Source organism: Megascapheus bottae, chromosome 16 (assembly GCF_031878675.1).
Source record: "Megascapheus bottae isolate mThoBot1 chromosome 16, mThoBot2.hap1, whole genome shotgun sequence".
NCBI classification, from domain to species: Eukaryota; Metazoa; Chordata; class Mammalia; order Rodentia; family Geomyidae; genus Megascapheus; species Megascapheus bottae.
The window spans coordinates 30,048,619-30,062,101 of record NC_143524.1 but is presented as its reverse complement, the minus strand read 5'-3'; the positions used below and the strand labels follow the sequence as shown (position 1 = coordinate 30,062,101).

Sequence of the window (13,483 nt, the reverse complement as noted above, 5' to 3'; positions counted from 1 at the left end):
CTAGATTTAGTAAACCATACTTTCTTCAAAGTGTGTGATTTAACATTAGTGTTATGTACAATACACTCTAGGTGGAAGGAAAAGTTTAGACTCTGGATTGAAGAGACAAAACCTAGACAGAGAAGTCCCTTCCTGGGCAAGCTGAAGCCAGGTAAAGTTAACATCAGTTTACCTTTTATTATTTCACCTCAGCTTGTGGCCTTCCCAGAACACTTCCTCACCTGAGTTCCACCTGTTTGTTCATTCCCGTTTTCATCTGTCAAGGGACCACAATGTACAGGATCAAGTGGGACAATAGCTTACATACAGAAGTACCCAGAAAAATAAGGCAGAGACCAGAAGCGCATGCGTGTCAAACCTGTTTTTAATAAGCTGAGGCTCCTAATTTGACAACTTTCATTGAAGGTCAAGTGGTCAAAGGCTGCGGGATGGTGTTCGGAGGGCGCGAAAATTGAGACATCCTCTTGAAGAGGTTTTGGGAACCTGACTGGTTTTCAGGAGATGGAGGAGAGACGTTGGGGAATTTGTTTTTCACTTTTTGGATCCCCAGTGTGTCACTGGGGTGGGATAGAGACACTTGGGGTGGTGGTACTTGCATCATGCAGCACTCATTTGGTTATTTATCAGAGGTGCTGTCATTTCTGGTTCCGTGAACTCTATATTCTGGTGAGTAATAGCATCCTGGATTGACTGTGGGCCAACTAAGAAATAGGACAGAGGTCTCCTCCGAGCCAGGTCATGTTAGGACGGTCCTGGAAAAGATAGCCTGGAGAAAGGGAGAGCGCCTCAGCTACTCCCCCACAGGCCGTAAAGGAAACCTACTTTCTCTTTGCACAGAATGCTTTTGGGGCGAGAGTCCCAGAGGAAAGGGCCCGAGAAGCCCAAAATGTGCCTATGAAGGGAGAGTGGCTTATCTTCACTAAAACCATCAAAAAAAAAAGTCATATAAGGGGAGAGGATGGTGGGGGGAAAAAAAAGGTTAAGAACTTCCCCTATGTGGCAGCATTTGCCCTGCAGAGAAAGGTTTGCAAATAGACTTCCCAAGCCTCAAAGGCAGATCGCTCCAACTAGGGGACCTAGTGTCTCCTGCACGCCCCCCCCCCAAAAAAAAATAGCCCAATCCCCCATGTCCTCTCATTAGGGATCTGCCTGGAGAGAGCAGAGAGCGAAGGTCCCGGTGGCGAACCCGGGCTCAGCCATCATCCCTCCCCACGTAGCTGGCAGAGCGAATCCCCAGTAATTGTTATCCAAGGAGGGGCCGGCCACGCTGGGTGGCGCCGCCTCGGTTTGGGTTCCCCGAGGGGGAGGGAAAAGAAAAATAATAATAATAAACCACCCAGCCAGCTACCGGCGAGGGCTCCGCGGCTTTTCGACTCGGCCCGGGATGACCCGTGTCCACTTCGGCCGCCCCCACTGCCGCGCAGAGGCAGAGGCCGCGACGGTGGTGAGGACAGCGCGGCGAGGTCGGAGCGTGTGAAGCCTGACGCCTCCAAACCGTCCTCCCCTCCTCCTATCCGGGTCCCCGACTCCCACTCCAGTGCTCTGGGTGGCAGAGGCTGCTGTGACTGCTTTCCCGGCTCTTCGCAGCTCCGAGAGCGCACGAAGAAAAGCTCGATCGGTCCCCCGGTGCCAAGGACAACCTGCCGGAGTGGCAGAACCCCCGCCCGGCGCTCGCGAGCCGGAGCTCCGGGGGGAGCGCAGCCGCAGCGGGGGGCCGGGCCCGGTGCAGCCGCTGCCCGCGGCGGGGGGCGGGCTGGGGGCGGGGCGGCCGGGGTTGCCATCCCGGGTGCCGTCCCCGAGCGCAGCGCCCCGCGTCGCCGAGCCACCTCCCCCGCCGCCCGCTAGCAAGTTTGGCGAGACCCGTGCGCCCCGCGATCCGGGCGCATTTGTTTTCTCCTGGCTTCGGCGAGCCCTGCTCGGCGGGGACCCTCGGGAGCGATGCCGGGGGATGTGGTCTTAGTTGTCTGGTTCTGCGTGTGCACCGCCAGGACAGGTGAGCCAGCCGGGGCGGGTGGAGGGGTGAGCCCTGGAAAGCAGGGTGTGCGTGTGTGTGAGAGGTGGCAGGGGGATGGGGGGGAGGTGGGAGCTTCCTGACGGCTCCAGGCGCCCGTCCTGACCGCAGAGAGGGCTGGAGGCGAGCTCTCCGCTGACCCAGGGGAAGGGCGGTAGCGTGGATGGATCCTTTCACTCTTCCTGCCCAGTTTTGGGGTGAAAGGGTGAGAGGAGGAACTCGGGAGCTGGAAGATGCCCCACAAGAAGTGTCTCCTTCGGGTGTGTGTGTGTGTGGTGGTGGGGGGGAGAGTTCAGGAGTGAAGGGCGCGGCCGAGCGTTCGCACCCTGGTGTAGCTAGTAACCAGTTTCTGGGTTCCGGGGAACCCAGCGATGCGCAGCTATGCGAGAGCCTCGGGGACCCCCCCACCCATCCTCGAACTTGTGAGGCGCGGTGGGAAGCGCTGTCTCGGGGCGGGGGAGCAGGGGAGAAGGGCAGTCGCGGGGAACGCGCCGGCAGAGGGAGCGAGGCCCCGCGCAGCGCGGAGACGGAGGCGGGAGAGCCCCGGGGTCCCGGGATTTCTTTTGGTCCTTTCCTTAACTCGCCCCAGGCCGGGAGTGTTCTTGCTCCACCCGCTTCCCGCCCCTAGGGCTGAGCGAACATAGTTGTGTGTGTGTGTGTGTGTGTGTGTGGTGGAGGGGTTGGTGGCAGGTGTGTCTATGGGCGGGGGGGGGGGGGGGCGGGAAGACATTGGAGCAGAAAAGAGAGATTTTCCTCAGTCTCCAAACCCAATTTTCCCCGGCTGGAAATGAAGGATTGCTGGCTGGGGAGGAGGAGCAAGGCGAACCCGGTGTAATTGTCTCAAGTCCCCGCTTGATTGAGGCAGTTGTGAGGACTCTAAGCACATCTTCCGCTTCCATCAGCTCCCCTGCTTCCAAGTCCCCCGGGGAAGACTGGCTGCTTCAGGAGCTACTTTCCCGTGGATGCCAGGACATGACAGGGAGGTGGGCTAGGATAAGAAATTGTCAGAAAAGGGCTTGACCATGGAGGGTTTTCAGTTCTACAGCAACCATTCCCCGTCCTCCTCCTTGGTGCCTGACCCTAGAATGGACATGTGGTCACTCTATCCCAATACCTTGTCCCCGTTACAATCGTCTTTCTTTCTTTCTTTCTTTCTTTCTTTCTTTCTTTCTTTCTTTCTTTCTTTCTTTCTTTCTTTCTTTCTTACTTTTTTCTTTCTCTCTCTCTTTCCTTCTTCCTTCCTTCCTTTCTTTCCTTCTTTCTTTCCTTCTTCCTTCCTTCCTTCCTTCCTTCCTTCCTTCCTTCCTTCCTTCCTTCCTTCCTTCCTTCCTTCCTTCCTTCCTTTTTTATAAGCATATTGTCCTTCAGGGCAGGGAACAAGTTGACCCTGTGAGGGCTGAGAAAGGGCTCTGGCCCTTGGTTAATTTAAAAGTTCTCCCTGTTTGTGATCATCCAGGACTGGGCCGGCAGCAGTTTTCCTTGCTTAATCCAAGAGCATCAAGGAGAGCGTTTCTCCAGGTGCAAAAGAAACCCTACTACCTTTCCTTATCTTCATAGGACCTTCCCTCCAGGCAGAGATACAAAGACTCGGTGGAGTCTGGAATAGTTGCTTCTTACAATCAGACTTATCAGGATGAGTTCTCTTTAAAAACTATGAACACCCTGGAAGGAGGAGGCTCCCAGAAGCTGTAGACACCCAAGGCTAGAGCAGAGCTTGGGCTTACCAGCTGAGCACTTGGTCAGATTGATCCCACCTGGCAGAAGACAGAAAGAAACAATGCAGGTGGAGGCATGTTACTTCATTACCGTATATCTATATATCTCTATATTGGTATGCAGCCTTTGTTTTCATTACTGCTTTGAAAAGTTTCCCCTAAAGCCTGCTTCATTCTGGAGTAGACACCGTTTTCAAAGCATATTGTTTACAGAGACACTCTTAAAGAACACAATCTTGTTCTTCTCCCCAGCCTAACACCCTTCACACCTGTTGTAGAAATTTGGTTGTAGGGAAAGAGTCATGTTTACTTTTGCAATTGACACACAGTTGAGAGTCATACTTGGTGGGGAGTAATGTAGAGGTAAAGAGGAAATGACTTACTTGGTTCTTGACGACTGGGAAAGTATGTCTTATTTGCAAAGTCTGTTAGAGCTGGGGAAGGTTTTATTAACCAGTTTGATAGGAGGTGGGATTTGTGAGAAATTTGTCTTAAGGAAATACAGGAGAAGGCAGGTGGGAATTAATTCTGCAGAGAGGTGGTAGTGATTAGGAAAGGTGCTACTTGGGACGTGATAGTTCCAGTTGTGTCCTGAAGGCTTCAGAGGATTAATGTGTGGGGAAGCAGTGGAGGCAGAGACAAGAGCCATGCAAAAACAGAGAAGCAGGGAACTGTCTGACCCATTGTCCCTGGGGCCTGCATTTCTAGGGCCACTTGATAGAACTGCAGCACAAGATGACACGTATTTCTCCTGCGAAGGAGACATGGAGAAATTGTCTCTTATTTCATAACAGTTAAAATTTCTTGTAGCTTGAAAGGGTAGGGGTAGTGGTTTTTTTTTGGGGGGGGGGGCAGACCTTTTAATTCTGCCTAGGAATTCTCTTTCTCACATCACACATCCATCTTCTTTAGGTAGTAAAGTTTGGCTGGTGTTAAGTTTGCCAGGATCCAAAAAGCTGCTTGGAAAGTTTATTTGTCAAGTGAGACAATCATCTGAGCTATTAACAGTCCTAGATGAAATAAACATGTGATTCACTTAGTAAGCTGCTTAGATATCACTGCCTTGTAGTGGAAATGAATAGATGATATCAGGTGCATTTTAATTAAAGCAAGACTGCAGCGCATCAGCAGTTACATATGAAAAGATCTAATGATAGGTGTTCTGAAGAGGATGCTCACATGGCTCTGCTTCAGACAACTTGATTTGGAGTGCAAAGAAGAGTTGAGCTAGGGGGTGCTGTTCTTCAGTTCTTGTTATTTCTGCACAAAAAATTAATCTGGGTATCACTAATAATAAAAATTTTCGCAGGTTACAGTAAGAGTAGAAATGGCACAGTATGTCCATGAATTTTCTCCCATGGCTTGCAGATGTGAGGAATATGAACTCAGTGATGGCTCCTCTCCTTGCTATCCTGTCTGTTTTTCTCACCTGGATAAAAGGAGAAGCCAGTACCTTTCCCCTCAGGACTCCTCTGTGCCATGCTAGAATGGAGAGTTTTTTTTTTTCTTTTTGAAGTAATTCCCAGGTGGTTCATTAATTACATATTGAATACCAGAGCAGTGATTTGAACCCCCAACCTATGATCATAGAAAACATTGGCTGACTTGGAACATGCATTATGCATATCGCTTAAGGAAAGTTGCTTTTATGATATTAGGAATGGATCAAATGACCACGAAATTCTGCTGTTAAATGAGGTCCTAAGGAATTTACAGCACCATTGTACTCTTCACGGACCAGGAAAATAGCAGCTGCCATGGGCAATGAGCCAGACTAGACTTGAGTGGGCCACAAAGGTGGATTGATAGGGCTTTGGGCTCCAAACAGGACTGATCAGTGGCCAGTAGTACAGCAGCAGTGACAGCAGGTGTCCTGCTGTTGCAAGTTAAGGTGGAAGTTCTGAATGCTGGAGCCAGGCTTCCAATGCCTCTGTGACATTGACATGCGGCTTTCCAGGTTTTTAAAATACTTTCTCCCCAGGAGCTTTTCATCCTGCTTATGTCTAATTCCTGGTTTCAGCCATTTGCAGAGCTGTTATGCCAAAAGTAGAAACTTTAATGGAGTTTCTTAAGAAAGAGCAGGAGTCTGTGTTGGACAAGAAACAGAACTACTAAAATAAAAGTGGCTAGGATGGGCCTGGAGTGTGGCCTAGTGGTAGAGTGCTTGCCTAGCATGCATGAAGCCCTGGGTTTGATTCCTCTGTACCACATACACAGAAAAAGCTGGAAGTAATGCTGTGGATCAAGTAGTAAAGTGCTAGACTTGAGACAGTTCAAGGAAAATGCTAAGGCCTGAGTTCAAGACCCAGGACTGGAAAAAAAAATGTTGCCAAGTGCTGGTAGCTCATGCTTGCAATCCTAGCTACTCAGGAGGCTGAGATCTGAGGATCACAGTTTGAAGCCAGCCAAGGCAAGAAAGTCTGTGAGACTTTTATTTCTAGATAGCCACCAGGAAACTGGAAGTGACATTGTGGCTCAAAGCAGTAGAGTGCCAGCTTTGAGTGAAAAAGCTCAGGGAGGACGCCTAGCCTCTGAATTCAAGCCTCAGGACTGACAAAAATAAATAAATAAATAAAATAAAAGTGAATGGAAGCAACACTTGCTGAATAGTAATAAGGTTCAGGAGGGACTGTGTAAATGATGCCTTACTGATAAGTTTTCTGATTCTCTATGCAATATGCGAAGTGTTATCCTTTATAGATCCTATTATTGACCTGGAACATTTCCATCCTGAAGAAGATGGATTAATGGGGAGGAAGAAAACTGTATCCAGAAGCCTAATTGATTTCACCTGTTTTATGGGCTGTTTGAGTAAAAGAGCAAAAACAGTTCCAGTAGAGCTGAAGACTAGGGACTTGGCATGGTCTAGAGAGCAAGTCTTATGAAAGAAAGTAAAGCAAACTCCAGCTGAGTTTCAGCAATGTGCCAGACCGCTCTGTTGGAGGGTTCATGTAAATACCACGGAGACCTCAAGAGTCTAGGAGGAGGTATTATTATCTTTTTTTTTTAATGGCTGAGGAAATGGCTTTGAGAACTGGTTTCTCTGATGGCATGTGTTTTGCAGAAAATGAATTTGTTTTGTGTGTGTGTGTGTGTGTGTGTGTGTGTGTGTGTGTGTGTATGTTTCACAATACTTTGTGGATCAAGGGTGTTGTGTTCTTGTTTGGGGTAGGGATTCAATACACCATTGGTTGTTCTGTCAGTTCTCCAGAGTCTGCTTAGGTCCCTTTGAGGCTTGTTTCATTGTTGGGAAATATGACTATTTTTGGAATGAGAATCATGGTGAGACTTTGCATGGACTGTGACTACAACAGTGTTGCATAGTAAAACACAAAACTCTGACTGCCAACGATATTTATTGTGGTATACATAGCTTTAAGTTGGTCTGGCATTGCCTTACCTGATCAGATTTGGTGGAGCTCTGTTCTCAGTTAAATAGGGTTCTCCTCTATGTGGCCTTTTGGATTAGTAAGCTTCCAGGACCATGTCCTGCAAGGCACAGAAGTACAAGACAATAAGTCCTACTTCTCAGGAAGAGTCAAGCCTCAGCTTGTGTAATGTCACTAACATCTCACTGGCCCAGAAAGGTACGTGGCTAAGATCAAAGTCAGGGGATGGAATCTTAATTCTAGTGAAAGGGATGGCAAAGCATGGAGCACGGATATGGGCAAAGATTTGAGGCCAATTATTCAGCCAACCAACCATAGTTCCTATGAACATTTCCTTGGCCTTTCTGCCATCTGGTCTTCTCATGGTATCCTCAAATATGCAAATTGCTCTGAGGTTATTGTTTCCAAATTGACAATGATTCGACCACTAATCATGTAATTAATCAAATCCTAAATTAAAACCCTGTAATATGTCAGGGTCTATGCAGTGCACTGGGGCTATAGAAATGCATTTTTTGTGTGTCTAGTCACTTTCAAAATCACCCTTGATTTAATTTCTGCCATATAGGCACAGAACAGTATAGATCATATTGAAATATTAGTTCCTTTCCTGTCTTTTCAAGGTGATCACAGAGCTACTGGCATCTAAGCTCAGTTGAAGAAAAATATTTTCAAGTCTCAACAGGTTCCTATGTCCATGATTTAGAATGACAGAAGACTATCTAGCTCAGTCCTAATTTTTACTGTGTATGCAGAATAAGCAATATCAGGCAGGTAGAATGCAAAGTTAGATTGTATTTAAGGGAAACAGTGCATCTCTCACCTCCTCCTCCTAAATATCATACTTAAAATCTTGCAAAGATTAGAAATAAAATAATATTGTGGGACACAAGATGACTGTAGGTCAAGTGATTCCCTAACTGGCTACATTTTGAGGGAGAAACTTCCACTTATAGGTCAGGAAATAAGAAGTCTGGCACAAGACAAGAACTCAGCTGTATGCACAGTGCCTTCATTTTAAGCTTTTTTCTGCCTTGGTAATGATGGGTTTCAGTTGCCCAACTTACCTGACCAACCTTCTGCTGAGAGGAGCCTCAAGTGTTGCAGTAGCTTTTCCTCCCAGGAAAAGAGGAAGGAGAAGGTAGATTTTCTTCCTCTCATCTATAGAACTAGTGGGGATGCTGGGAGGAAAGGTGAGGTTATGGTACCTCATGATTTCCTGATGAATATTCAGTTATTCTCTGTGGGACAAATTGGGTGCAAGCTCTCAGAATCCTGCCCGGGAAGACTGCATTACTAGCACGTGAAAGTTGACAGCTGTTGCTGATTAAGGCGGTTCCAACTGCGCAATCAGAATCACAGTATTGAGATGCTGAGTGTAGAGAGGTAGAGCCTTTGTGAATGGCTTAAACACAGTCTCTTGGATGATCTGTAGTTTTATTAATAATATATATGTATATATAATTGGGAATCACTTTATAATCATGAATGAATCGTGCCAAGAAATACTCCATGGGTAAGAGGCACCCTTGGGACTTGCCTGTCTCAGACAAGGGAGTTTGGATGAGGAATTATTCATCTGTAAGGGGGAACTAGGGCTGGAGAAAAGTGCAAAGAAAGTTCATTTTCAGTGGGGTGAAAAGACAGAGCTGCTTTCCTTTTCTCTCTCCTGGAAGAAAAGGCTCCCAAATACTGGCTTTCTTGTATCCCTTTTACTCCCTGCCCAGATTAGGTTTTGTACTGCAGCTACAAGTTTGCTGTTTAGGCCAACAAATTCTTTTTTAAATATATTTTTATTATAATTAATAGAATGGTTACATTATATTTGCCAGATAGACGGTGCATTACTTCACAAACATGGCTACTCTTTCTCATGTTTTTGTCCCTATTTCCCTCCCCCACTCCCTACCCTCATCTTATTTTCCCTCCTTCCCTATCCTATTTCAAATAAAGAAACGTATACAATATATCAGATAACAAGGTAGGATACTGTACCAATATAAGATAACCAATGTACAACAAAAGAGATGAGAACTAACATAGTATATTAAGAAAAACAATCACACATTATATGGCTCTTGTTTCTATATCCTGGAGATCTTTTCATTTAGCGTCATCCTATATGGCCTTATGTATCTAGGCTTTGCTCTATTGTAAACCACTGGCAGGAGAGTCCAAGGTTTCTATTGATTATGACAAATGAGGGAGACCATTGAGCCTAAGTTCCTTTGAGTCTGGCTTACTTCACTTAATATGATTTTTTTCTACGTCTTTCCATTTCCTTACAAATGGGGTGATGTTGTTCTTTCTGACAGCAGCTTAGAATTCCATTGTGTACAAATACCACATCTTGTTGATCCACTCATCAACTGAGGGGCATCTGGGTTGATTCCATATCTTTGCTATGGTAAATAGTGCCGCAATGAACATCATTGTGCTAGTGGATTTAGTATGTCCTTGTTTCTGGACGATTAGGTAAATGCCAAGTAGTGGAATTGCTGGGTCATAGGGGAGCTCTATGTTTAGTCTTTTGAGGAACCACCATACTGCTTCCCATAGTGATTGAACGAGTTTACACTCCCACCAACAGTGTAGTAGTGATCCCTCCTGGCCACATCCCTGCCAGCATCTGTTGTTATTAGTTTTCTTGATTATGGCCATTCTAAATGGAGTGAGGTGGAATCTCAGAGTTGTTTTGATTTGCATTTCTTTTATATTAGCCAACATACTCTGTCTCTTTCCAGTGGTGGGCTTTGGGATGGATCCCGACCTTCAGATGGACATCATTACGGAGCTGGACCTTGTGAACACTACCTTTGGAGTCACTCAAGTGTCTGGACTGCACAATGCCAGCAAAGCATTTTTGTTTCAAGGTAAAGACACTTCCCCTTTGCATGGCAATAGAGGCTAGGGAGAGGGTTTGCCTGGGGAGATTTATCTCGTGTGTGTTTGGGGATCAGGGTTGCTATTTTTCTTATTGCCTGAAGAATATTTAGATATGCAAGGAATGTTTTCAAGGTGGGAGCAGGCACCAGGGGGCGTGGTGGTAAAATATTTGGTTTGGCAGCAAAATGTTTTCCTGAGGATTTTGGTGGGGGACCTATAGTGGGATGTATTTATAAAACTTTTGAAAACTACACTCATATTTTTAGAGGATATGTCCCTTACTACCATCTCTATATACCTAGCCTGTTCTTACCTAAGAGTAAGCCATATATGCAGAGATGTCTTATGGCTGCATTTTCTTTGGAAACTTGACTACAATTCAGTGAACCATCAAAGAGACACTTTATAGAGCAACACAGGATCACTGTTAGAGCATGGGTTCAGCCGGGCACGGTGGCTCACGCCTGTAACCCTAGCTACTCAGGAGGGTGAGATCTGAGAATTGAGGTTCAAAGCCAGCCTGGGTACTACAAAGCTGTGAGAATCTTATCTCCAATTAGCACTAGAAAATGGGAAGTGGAGCTGTAGCTCAAGGGTAGGGTGGTAGCCTTGAGTTGAGCTCAGGGACAGCCCCCAGGCCCAGAGTTCAAGCCCCATGGCCCTCCCCCCCAAAAAAAATGGGTTCAAACACTATTCTTGCCACTGGTTCTAGACTCTGGGCAGAAATTTAACTTGTTTTCTCATCTAAAATCATAGGCCCTTGTTTTGTTTCTATGTATGAAAACAGAATGATGAGGCTGGCTGAGATTGGAGGAGATAAGGGAGAGTGCTGAGACTGATTGGGATATATTATAGACATATGTGGACATGCCATAGTAAAACTCCCTATGCAGGTAATATATGCACATAAAAATTAACAGAAAAAGAAATAAGTAACAACAACTGTCTGTACAGAAAGAAGGAAAACACACATGGGGAGAAAAGATTGATTAAAGTATGTTCCTTTGGATGTATTTAAAAAATTTCAAGTCAGGCGCTGGTGGCTCATGTCTGTAATCTTAGCTACTTCTGAGACTGAGATCTGAGGAACACCGTTTGAAGCCAGCCGGGGCAGGAAAGTCTGTGAGACTCTTATCTCCATTGCACCCCCAGAAAATTGGAAGTGGCACTGTGACTTAAAATGATTGAGCTCTAGCCTTGAGCAAAAGAGAAAAGAGATCAAGGATACCACCCAGGCCCTGAGTCCAAGCCCCAGAACTGACAAAAAAAAAAAATCAGCCATGTCTTTCACTCATTCCTAAAACAACAACAAAAAAGCCCTTCAAAACCCCCAGATATTTAGGCTTCAATCAATGAATAAAATGATAGGTCATTGTAACAGCTACCTCATGGGAATATGCAGCAGCATTAATTTGCAGAAAGTTCTCAGTGACTACTAGCAATTGCTTTGGAATTCCTTCTGTGTACTGCACATCATGCGAATGAATAGTCGGGTTATCAGTAAGAGTAAATAAGACAGATTCAGTCCCTGTTCTAAAATCTAATGAAGGACACAGCAAATTACACAGGGTATTATTAAATTAAAATGGTGATAATCATATTGAAGGGTATGTATAGGCTGTCAAACACGAGTAATACAGGCAGGTCTGATTCAATTGGAGTAGGAGATGGTGGTAGTCAGAGAAAGGCCACCTTGAAAAAAATGGTAAGTCAGCAGACTTGAAGACTGAATAGAAACTTCGTGTTGGAAGGAGTGGATGTGATGGCAGACCATTATAGGAGTGGGAGTCAGACCATTATAGGAAGAGGAAACAGAATGTAGGAAGGTTATAAGCAGAAACCAACAGAATGAAGTCTAGCATACCTGAAAGGTGATGAGTACCTGGATATGCAGGCAGGCACTAGATTATAGGGGACACAGTAGTTGGAACTGATTTTCTGTTCATATGCCTGGGTTTATCTGGCCAACAATTTATGGCCAGTGTCTAATATGATGTGCAAGAAGCCATGTGTTTGTTGCTTCTAGGCTATTTTAATGGCTTTGTATTTTAATCTCAGAGTAGTTGGGAACCTTTGTAGAGATTAAAGTTGGGTGGGAACTTATCAGATATGATAGTAAGGTGACTTGGATATTTCTGTATGGAAAGGAATGTCTTTTGTGAAGGTAGCAGAAGGGCTATTTTAACACGAGTGGATCACCATTGTATATGACACTTACATATTCAGGCTTATTCCTGCTGTGCTCATCATCCATTTATTTCCCTCTGCCTCTGGGATGGCTTCCATGGCTGCCAGAGTGCAACAACTTGGAAGGACCATTGGTTTTAGTTTCTGGGAAGAATAATTTCATTTTGGGAATCTGAGGCAGCCTTTCCCTGTACTCTTATCTCCTATGATTATATTGTGCCCAACTGGATAATCCAAGATAAAAAAAAATCTTCCTAGCTCAGTATCTAACATTTGATTGCATTCCAAAAAGTTCCTCTTGCCTTGAAGGTCTATAGGTTCTGGTAATAAACTCAGGGAATCTTTGGGGGAACCATTATTCTGCTCATCACAATGTGTATCGCCTACCCCCCAAAGATTTGTGTCTTTCCCACTTGCAAATATTCTCTCTAATTCCAATAACTTAAAAATCCTAATCATTACAGGGCCGGGAGTTTGGCCTAGTGGTAGAGTGCTAGACTAGCATGCACAAAGACCTGGGTTTGATTCCTTGGTACCACATATATAGAAAAAAGCCGAAATGGTACTGTGGCTCAGGTGGTAGAGCTCCACTCTTGAGAAAGCCCACGGACAGTGCTTAGGCCCTGAGCTTAAGCCCAGGACTGGCAAAAAAAAATTTAAAAATCCTAATCATTACATTATTAACTCAAATCTCAAATCCCTTTTTATCAGCTGGTAGGTCCAAATTGCATCATCTAAAGCATGTTCAAGACCCCTACAAGAGCCATGAAACAAAAAAATAAAAGTAAATACTGTGCTTCTAAAATACAACATGCAGGGATAGGTACAGAATACCATGTGTAGACATTCCTGTTAGAAAGTGGGAGGAAATGAGAAGAAGAAAAGGGTCATCAATCCCAGATAATTTTGAAGTACTGCAAATGCCATCGAGGTCCGTAGATTAGGATTAACCCTTTGCCTTCTGTGCAGGTGGTGCATTCCTGTGAAGCATTTTTTTTTCTTCTAAATGAAGGATAGCATGTGTTTATTGAGTAGTTTGTTTTTTTTTTATCAGTTTTCTTTCTGCCAGAAAGATTTCAGAGGTTGTCAGTCTTTTTTCATTTTGTCCTTGCCTTGCTCTCTTCAGTTGAAGTTAGCAATGCTTCTGTTTATCTAAAATTCTCAAGCATATGATTAATTAATTTAGATAAGATCTCACTTTGTTACCTAGGTTGGCCTTGATCTCCTAGGTGTGAACTACCATGTCAGAATTCAAGGTTGTTTTTTGGGGGAAGGGAGATTTTACTTTTTCATCA

The 13,483-nt window shown here is 45.1% G+C and overlaps 1 protein-coding gene across 2 annotated transcripts in view; it reads left to right on the top strand.

Annotated features, from left to right (window-relative positions):
- Positions 1-1,716: 1,716 nt before the first annotated feature.
- Positions 1,717-13,483, top strand: part of Nell1 (neural EGFL like 1) — a 761,263-nt gene continuing 749,496 nt past the window's right edge. For both annotated transcript variants that reach the window (XM_090347997.1, XM_090347996.1), the window contains exons 1-2: positions 1,717-1,993; positions 9,860-9,988. In XM_090347997.1, coding sequence (XP_090204123.1) covers positions 1,939-1,993; positions 9,860-9,988 — 184 coding nt within the window. In that variant the 5' untranslated portion in view covers positions 1,717-1,938. The remainder of the gene's footprint in view (positions 1,994-9,859; positions 9,989-13,483) is intronic.